We start from the raw sequence: 9,403 nt of genomic DNA, 5'->3' as shown, positions 1-9,403 counted from the left end.
ATTACAGGCATGAGCCGCTGTGTCTGAATGAAACAAAACAGAATTAAAGGCACAGCACAATGAATCATCAGAGTGAAGAGACCCATTTGCCACGGCAGTTTGTGGTGCAGGTGACCAGGAAAGAAAAATCACTTGAGAAGGGACAGGTGCTCCCTGCTTCTCACTTCTGTCTAGCCCACTAGTCGTCAAAGCTGCTAAAGAGTTAGGAAGAATGTGTTGTTTGCATATCACAAAATTTTATTAATGTAATTTTAAGGCCAATTAAACTAATTTTATTAAAAGTAAGTCTACATTAAATTACAATATTAATCGCTAGGCACAATGAACTTAAAATATAAGAAATAAAAATAGAAATCTGGTCTTTCTTAGACCACGTATCATAGAATAAATGAAAATCCTCAAAGATAGAAATGACAAAGAGTGAGGATTTTAATATGGAAATGCACAAGGTGTCATATTTCGAACCCACGTTTCAAAAAGGGAATCTTTTAATAATTTAGCACAAAATCAAATTATATAAACTTGGTATATTCCAGAAAATATTGCTTTAAACATTTATGCCATGATCAAAATTCCTTTGGTAGCTTTTAATCAAAATGAAACATGCTATTATGTAAAATATAAAGTACTTTTAAATGTTATCTCAAAAGTATCTTTGTCATAGTTACCATTCTAACATCACTACTGAACTTTCATTTCACTGTTCAACCTCATGTATACATACACAACACAAAACCAGGTACCAACAAAATCCTTTTAATCTTTCAACAAAATACCCTCTGCTTCACAACATCAAGACTTTAAGTCTCCATAAACTTTTTACAGTTTACAGCAGAGAACAAGGGTTGTCCCTGCACATGACTGTAAAACCAAACCAAACTTTTAATGATTGCAATCATACAAATACTGCAATTTAAAAAAATCAAAGAGCAGTTACCCCAATGCAAAAAAAACAGGGACTGCCAGACTCAATCTTAGCATGGAAACACATGAGCCCCAAACCCTTAAACAGAGATTCACAAGCAACTCAGCTGAAACGAACAGATGCGGCAGGGCGGACACCACGGCCTTGGCACCTCAGGGAGCTCACTTAGAAACCTGACTTACAAAAAAACAGCCATCAAAGTTTAAAACTTTTGGAAATACATGACACAGAGAGGCCAGTGGCTAGGATGCACCATCCATTTTGCCAGCTTCGAACCCTGGCTCTTTCTAATGTTCACCCACGAAGTGTCCTTGTTTTCACTCTAAATGCCGATCATCTGAGCGAGCTTGTCTTCAGGGGTACCTACGGAATCTTTAGAGCTAAAAAATGCAGCATCTAGGGTCTTCTTCATTGTGCATTCATGATCACAAACAAGAACAAACCAAACTTTCAGCTTTTTGACACAAGAACAAGACCTTTTAAAGGAACTTCTTTTTAGCAATGTCTTCTTGTCCAATCTCAAAGTTATTTTGCAGAGTAACAGAAACAATTTAAATGCCTAAAAGAACTAGAGGAAAAACCAGAGGGAAAAAAGACACATCTGCCAGTTGAAGTCTTGAGTCTTGTGGAGGATGACCCAGGAGGAGTCACCTCCCTTCTTTCTTTCAATGTCCACAGCTGGATCAATCACAGAGTCCTGGAAATGGCACAGGTGTGCTTCCCTGCTCTGAGGGTACATTCTAGTGTTTCATGAAGGGGAACTGTCTGCAGATGCATCAGGCCACGTAGTGGTACTGATTCGGATTGTCTCTGTCTCTCTCCATATAGTCTCTGTCTATCAGAGATTCAATTCTCTTTTTCAAATCTCCAGGCTAAAAAAGAAAAATAAAACAACTCCCCTAATTATAGTGGCAATAAATTTACAAACATAGGAGTATATGCATGAAGTATGTAATTGTAATTATTGAAAAAATACATATATATATATATATATACAAATAGACATTTATATATAAATCATTTATAATTATGCACATTTATAAAAGGAATACAACTGTCTATTTTAAAGTTAATGTTACCTCTAGATCAAAAATGTGTCCATGTGAATTTACGGTCAGAGTGTGGCTTCCTGAGGGAAATGTGAAACTTGTAAAATATACATACATCAGCTACCATCATAAAGAGAACATAAGCAAGGTAGAGCCCATCACATGACACATTTTTGTTTGTTCGAAAGGAAAATCTCATGTCTTATTGGGGCATTTTTTTTTTTTTTTTTTTTTTTTTTTTTTTTGTGTTTGTTTTTTTTTTTTTTTTTTTTTTTTTTTTTTTTTTTGAGACAGAGTCTGGTTCTGTCACCCAGGCTAGAGTGCAGTGGCACGATCTCAGCTCACTGCAACCTCCACCTCTAAGGTTCAAGTGATTCTCCTGCCTCAGCCTCCCAAGTAGCTGGGATTACAGGAGCCTGCCACCATGCCCAGCTAATTTTTGTATATTTAGTAGAGACGGGGTTTCACTGTGTTGGCCAGGCGGGTCTTCAACTCCCGACCTTGTGATCTACCTGCCTTGGCCTCCCACCAAAGTGCTGGGATTACAAGCGTGAGCCACCTTGCCTGGCCTTATTGGGGCATTTTCATCCTTTGTAAGGATGCTTCTGCCTAAGTACCCTATTTTATTTATGTATTTATTTATTTTGAGATAGAGTCTCATTCTGTTGCCCAGGCTGGAGTGCAGTGGTGCGATCTCAGCTCACTGCAGCCTCAACCTCCTGGACTCAAGAAATCCACCTGTTTCAGCCTCCCCAGTAGCTGGGGCCACAGGTGCACACCACCATGTCTGGCTAATTTTATTTTTTGTAGTGAAGGGATCTCAATATGTAGCCCAGGCTGGTCTCAAATTCCTGGGCTCAAGCAATCCGCCTGCCTCAGCCTCTCTGAGTGCTGGGATCACTGGTGTGAGCCAGCACCACACCTGGCTGTATTTTTATTCTTACGTATTTATACAGTTATTACATGCTATGTCTACATACGTGAAACTACAATCCTAAGTGTTCCTGTGCTAAAAGTAGGTAACTGACTAGGCCAATCCACAGCCATGCTTGTCTCTGCCCAGGAGGGGCACCCACTCCAGCTCTGCTGTATGAGGAAGCAAATCTGTGTGAGCACTTATGTGCAAGGTTCTCCTATTCAAGGGAGACCCGCTATTTTCCAAACAAACATAACCTTCTTTTCAGTGATAAGCCACATATTTTAGAAGATGTGGCTGAAAACCTAACTACCCGTGAGAGCACAGCAGGTGCCCTGGTTGGCCACACTCTGCCCTCGCCCACCTTCTGCTTCATGCTGGGCCTAGTTGTTTGCAGTGGGAACAGGAGACGTGCTCCAGCTGGTGGGAGGAAGGGGCAATGTCCCTGACGGTGCTTCCGAAGCTGCACAGGGCCCTGAGGATGCCACCTCACCCCTGCAGGGAGGGAGGCAAATGCAGGCTGATGGACAATGCATTTCCATCAGACTCTTATGTGTTTGACTATTTAGTGCAGCCCAACTTTATTCTCCTGATGGGAGGGTCAAACTGCACAACATAGAATTTGGGGACTTTCCCTCCAAAGCATGTGTGGCTGATCCAGTCCCTCAGAGGCTAGGTGTCATCAGAGTTTAGGATTTTCTAGGTTGATAACGACGTGTAAAAACATTTTGTAATACTTTCCTGGCTTATCCTGCATCCCACATGTGGCAGGACAGTAAATCTCAGTTCTAAATACACAGTGCAGATTGACAGGTCTGGGCCGATTTTCATAAGCAACAGCGACAGTGGACAATATCACCATGGCAGAAAATGCTGGGCAACCTGTACATGCTGAATAAATTAGTTATTGTCATCATTTCCTTAAAATCTTGTGATGTAACCTTGACCACTGCTACTATAAGAAAAGTGTTGAGCTTTCCATGTTGTATCTTCCTCTCCCCTTCTTGAAAATATGAACCAGCGCACTATCCCTGGGAAGGAGAGTTTTAGGGCACTATCATTTCTACAGTGGCAACGCACAACATCTGGAATAAAGCTCTTCACATTCGCCAGTCTTTCTACATTCAGTTTACACACAAATGATCACGAAAAATGCAGGTCAAATGATATGACTGAACCCAGTGAGAATTAAACACGCTTTGCCAATCACCTAGCATAATACTACAAATTTAATTAAGCTAATGTTACACTTACCTTGACTGGAAATTTCAGCTGATTATATAATTCAGAAACTAGAAGATTATGACCAAGGGTCTTTCTCATCTTCATTATTCTGACGATAGCAGCATCAATCTGATATTGTCTATCCTGAAACACTCTCTCAGTGGTGCTAACTTGTTCCTCAACCTGTACAAAAAAGAAAAAAAAAGTTAAGTGCAAAGCTGTATTTTCTTTCTTTCTTTTTTTTTTTTTTTGAGATGGAGTCTTGCTCAGTCGCCCAGACTGGAGTGAAATGGTGGGATCTTGGCTCACTGCAACCTCTGTCTCCCAGGATCAAGCGATTCTCCTGCCTCAGCCTCCTGAGTAGCTGGGATTACAGGCACCCGCCATCATGCCTGCCTACTCTTTTGTATTTTTGTAGAGATGGGGTTTCACCATGCTGTCCAGGCTGGTCATGGACTTCTGACCTCAGGTGGTCTGCCCTCCTCGGCCTCCCAAAGTGCTGGGATTACAGATGTGAGCCACTGTACCCAACCTATATTTTCAAAATTAACGATTTTATGTTACCAGATGTGATGAGAAATGTTCTTTTGATGCAAAGAAAGGTCAGACATTGGATGAATTCTACTCTGTTATGCAGGTTTATTTGTTCTAGTAAAATGTACCTTCCCAGAAGAGCAAAACTCCCAAACCAAAGTTTAGAAAATATTTTTAAAAGTTATATTTTCCTTAAAAGAAAGCTGTAACAACTCTATATATGATGTAGATTAAAACTAGCAGCACAGTAAACAAAACAAAGCATAATGACCATCAAGATATATTCCAGAAATGTAAGCGTTGATCAACATTAGGAAATATGTGAATATAAGTGAGGGCACTGTCATAGTTGAAAGGTTAGATTATATGACCATCTTGATAGATGCTGGAAAAGGCATGATCAAACTGAAAACTGACTTTTGATTTAAAATCAACATTAGCCTACAAGGATGAATAAAAAAGGAAAGAATCTGAACATGACGAAGTGTGGTTATCAGAAACAAACAGCAAATACTAGAGGCAACATAACCTTAGTCAAATAGGAACCTGATGGGGCTGTGGTCTGCAGCTGAGATGTGTCTCTGCATACATGTGAGGCAAGTATGCTTCAGGCAGGACAGACTCCAAGCTTTCATCACATGTTCAACAGGATCCACGACCCCCAAAAGTGAGTATTCTCTGAGCCAGAGATAAAATTAGGAAGCTTAGTTGCATTGCTAATCTTTAAAAACGTTACTTTAGAGGTTCTAACTATGCAACATGGGAACAGACTAAAGAGGTATATTGAAAAGGTGTAGAAAAAATGATCATATTTATAGATGAGCTGGAAAATCCAAGAAAATCAACAGAAAAACTTTCAAAGCAAACGAGTTTTGTAAAGTGGCTGGAAATAAAATAAATAAACAAGTAGCATTAATAATATACATTCTGATAAAAACTGTCAGAAATGTAAAGAAAAAAGACCCCCTTTATAAGATATCAACATTTCATTAGCCCATCTTGCTTAAAACTCTAGTTGTTTTCCAAATGCTTCACAGGGCTGAGCCATCTCCAGACGGTCCGGCTGTGGCTGCCTGATTAGGCCTGCCTGGCTCAGCTTCCCCTTTTGGCAACAATGCTGCAGTCAGAGGCCTTTCACTTCCTGGGAAAGCCTTGGCTGACCCCAGTATTTGATTAGGCTCTGCTGCACCTCTCTGTCCTAACATTTTCCTCCACTCTTATAGGTTAGTCAATGTGTGTGATCCTCTGCAACCTCTCTGCCAGAAAAGACTGAACGCGCCTAGAAACAAGGACTTATTCTTTATTGTTAGTGAATGAATGATCAGTGCTTCATAGAGGACCTGGCCCACCAAAGATGCTCAGTAAGTATTTGTTAAATGAAATAAAATTTATAACTAGCAAGAAATAAGCACGACTAAAACTAGAAAGCTCTGAGAAAGAGAAAAGGTTTGCATGTACATTTTATACATACACATATGCACAAATCAGAAGATGCAACATAAAGAAAAACTCTGCAAATTAATGCAGTATGTATTTAAAATGTTAATGTTCTTATTTAGGGGAGCAAAGACATGATACAATTATTGTGAAGTTCATTGGAAAAATAAAGTTAAAGGAATAGCTCACTATTAAAAGAAGCTGGTGCCAGGCGTGGTGGCTCATGCCTGTAATCCCAGCACTTTGGGGGGGTCAAGGTAGGAGGACTGCTTGAGCCTAGGAGTTCAAGACTAGCTGGGTAATATGGAAAGACCCCATCTCTACAAAAGTACAAAAAATTAGCCAGCCTTGGTGGCACACACCTGCGGTCCCAGCTACGTCAGAGGCTGAGGTGGGAGCATCTCTTGAGCCCACGTGGTTGAGGCTGCAGTGAGCTAAGATCACACCACTGCACTCCAACCTGGATGACACAGCCTGACCCTGTCTCAAAAAAAAAATACAAAAAAAACCAAAAAAACAAAAACAAAAAAAATACCCACCCACACCCCCATACACACCAAAACTGGGGGTGGGGAGAGGGCTGGCTATGAAACAGATACAGAATTATATAAGAGAATTGAGAAACTGACCTATAGTCTATGAATTTGATACATAATAAGGTGATCATTCAAATAACTTGTTCAAGGATAATATTTTAAGTTTTAGAATTTTAGGTTTTAGAAAGGGTGGGTGGTTAGATTGGTTTCAGATACTAAAATAATTTCTACATCATGCAAAGAAACATTTAAATGTAAAAATTTCTAAAAAACAGCATAGAATGTTTTTTAAAAATCTGGTTAAGGGAACTTCTCTCTCAGGTTTGTGATACAGTTTTGAGTATGTGTACCCTCCAAATCTTATGCTGAACTGTGGTCTCCAGTGTTGGAGGTGGGGCCTGGCAGGAGGTGACTGGGTCAAGGCAGTAGGTCCCTCGTGAATGGCTCGGGCCCCTCCGCTTGTGATGAGATCTGGTGGTTTAAACACGTGAGGCCCCTCCCTGCTCTTGCTCCTGCTTTTGCCATGTGAGCCGCCTGCCTGGAAAGTTCCTGAGGCCCTGCCAGAAGCTGAGGCGATGCTGGTGCCATGCTTTCTGTGCAGCCTGCAGAACTGTAAGCCCATTTCACTTCTCTTCTTTATAAAGTACCCAGTCTCGGGTTTTTCCTTACAGCAGCGCAAGAACGGCCTAATACAACATGACACGTTAGGTCAGAAGCCGTAAAAGAAAGGGAGAGTGTAATTTGAGAACTTAAAAACTGTTATGTGGAAAAAAAAAACCCCACTAAAAACAACAAAATTACCTGTCAAAAATGACAAAGTAGGGTGGGCATGGTGGCTCACACCTGTAGTCTCAGCACTTTGGGAGGCCGAGGTGTGTAGCTCACCTGGGGTCAGGGGTTTGAGACCAGCCTGGCCAACCTGGTGAAACCCCATCTCTACTAAAAAGGCAAACCTTAGCTGAGTGTGGTGGCAAGTGCCTGTAATCTCAGCTATTCAGGAGGCTGAGACAGGAGAATTGCTTGAACCCAGGAGATGGAGGGAGTGGTGAGCCGAGACCACGCCACTGCACTCCAGCCTGGGTGACAGACTGAGACTCCCCCCAACCCAAAAAAAGGACAAAGCATTAATATCCTTAATATATAAAGAAAACCTACTAATCAATAAAAGAAAGAACATTATAATAAATACATGACTTGAAAAGCAATTAAAGAAAGAAAAATACAAATGGCTAAGCATAAAAAGAGCAGCATAAACATTTATGAAGTGCTTACAGGTGTGTGGCAAAGAGCTTTATAAACGATTCATTTGACTCTCACACCTTGAGGTAGTAGTATGTCTATTTGAAATATGAGAAACTGAGTATTAGAAAGATTATATTATGTATAAACTACTCGGTGGTAGTAAGATGCTCAAAGCAATCAAAGAAAAAACGAAAACTGTAACAAATTATCTTTGGGCTGCTCAGAACAGCGTGGGCAAAGGACAGGGGGAGGTGGGGCAGGTGCTCTCCTAAAAGCAGACACTGTGATCTGGTGAAATCTGCCAGACTTCAATTTTGAAAAGGGCAGTCAAACTAAGAAACGTCATGTTATTTTACCAAGCAGCTCCACAGCAAGAATCATATAAAGAAACAATCCAATAAGCGCACAGAAACGTCTGTGCCAGGGTGTTTAACGTAATCTTATTTCCAGGAGGGGAAATGGAGGAGTGCTGGTGCCTGCGGCCGAGGGCACTGCCAGCCATGCTGGGTCCACACAACCGGCACTCTGCTCCTACAAGTCCTGGCCAGGAGAAGACTGTGACAAGCAATGAAAGCTGGCTACAGGAGGGCCCTGACAGGTGCCATATATACAGTGATTCCCAGGCGTTTGCTCTTGTAGAGCTGGGGACCTCACTGCATTGCTCAGGATGGCCTCAAACTCCTGGGCTCAAGCGACTCTCCTGAGTAGCTGAGACTACGGGTGTAAGCCACTGTGCCTGGCTTAGTGATCCCACTTAAAAAAATGTTTACATGTACTTGTACCACAGAAAAAAGGCTGTGACCACAAACAAAACGGGCAACAGTGGTTCTCTTTGGGAGGAAGAACTGACAGACCTTCCCGCTTCTGCTCACTGTAAAAGTTGCACCCTCAAAGGAGTTAAAAACCCAAGTCCACATAAAAACCTGCACAGAAGTGTTCATAGCAGTTTTAGTCATAAGCATCAAAACTTGGAGGCAATCAAGATGACCATCAGTAGGTGAAAGGATAAGTTGTGATGCATCCAGAAAATGGACAATCGTTCAGTGCAGAAAGCAATGAGTGACCCAGCCATGAAAAGACATGGGTGAACCTTAATGCATTCTACTAAGTCAAAGAAGCTAATCTGAAAAAGCTACACACTATGACTCCAGCTGCATGCATTCAGGAAAGGGCAAAACTATGGCAACAATAACAGGGTCAGGGGTTGCCAGGGTCTTGGAGGGAGACAGGGATACAATGACAGATCTAAGACAATTTTTAGGGCAATGAAACGGTCCTGTATGATCCTATAATGGTGGATACAGAACATTACACATTTATCCAGGCCCACAGAATGCAACACCAAGAGTGAACCGTATGTAAACTGTGTCCTCTGGATGATAATCATGTCAATGTAGGTGCACTGATGCTAAGAACTGGATACTCTGGTGGGAGATGTTGATACTGGGGACTCATTAGAAATGTATGTACCTTCCTTTCAATTTTGCTGTGAATCTAAACAACACTAAAAATAGTCTGTAAAAAAAAAAAAAAAAAAAAA

At 41.2% G+C, this 9,403-nt stretch overlaps 1 protein-coding gene across 1 annotated transcript in view; it reads right to left on the bottom strand.

Annotated features, from left to right (window-relative positions):
* Positions 1-219: 219 nt before the first annotated feature.
* Positions 220-9,403, bottom strand: part of CUL4A (cullin 4A) — a 57,722-nt gene continuing 48,538 nt past the window's right edge. The window contains exons 17-18 of the mRNA XM_017501159.2: positions 4,145-4,297; positions 220-1,797 (exon numbers count right to left, since the gene is read on the bottom strand). Coding sequence (XP_017356648.1) covers positions 1,702-1,797; positions 4,145-4,297 — 249 coding nt within the window. The 3' untranslated portion in view covers positions 220-1,701. The remainder of the gene's footprint in view (positions 1,798-4,144; positions 4,298-9,403) is intronic.

The sequence above is a fragment of the Cebus imitator genome, unplaced genomic scaffold, assembly GCF_001604975.1.
Source record: "Cebus imitator isolate Cc_AM_T3 unplaced genomic scaffold, Cebus_imitator-1.0 Scaffold14, whole genome shotgun sequence".
Taxonomy (NCBI): Eukaryota; Metazoa; Chordata; class Mammalia; order Primates; family Cebidae; genus Cebus; species Cebus imitator.
The sequence above is the reverse complement of the archived record's forward strand: the minus strand, read 5'-3'. Positions and strand labels throughout refer to the sequence as shown.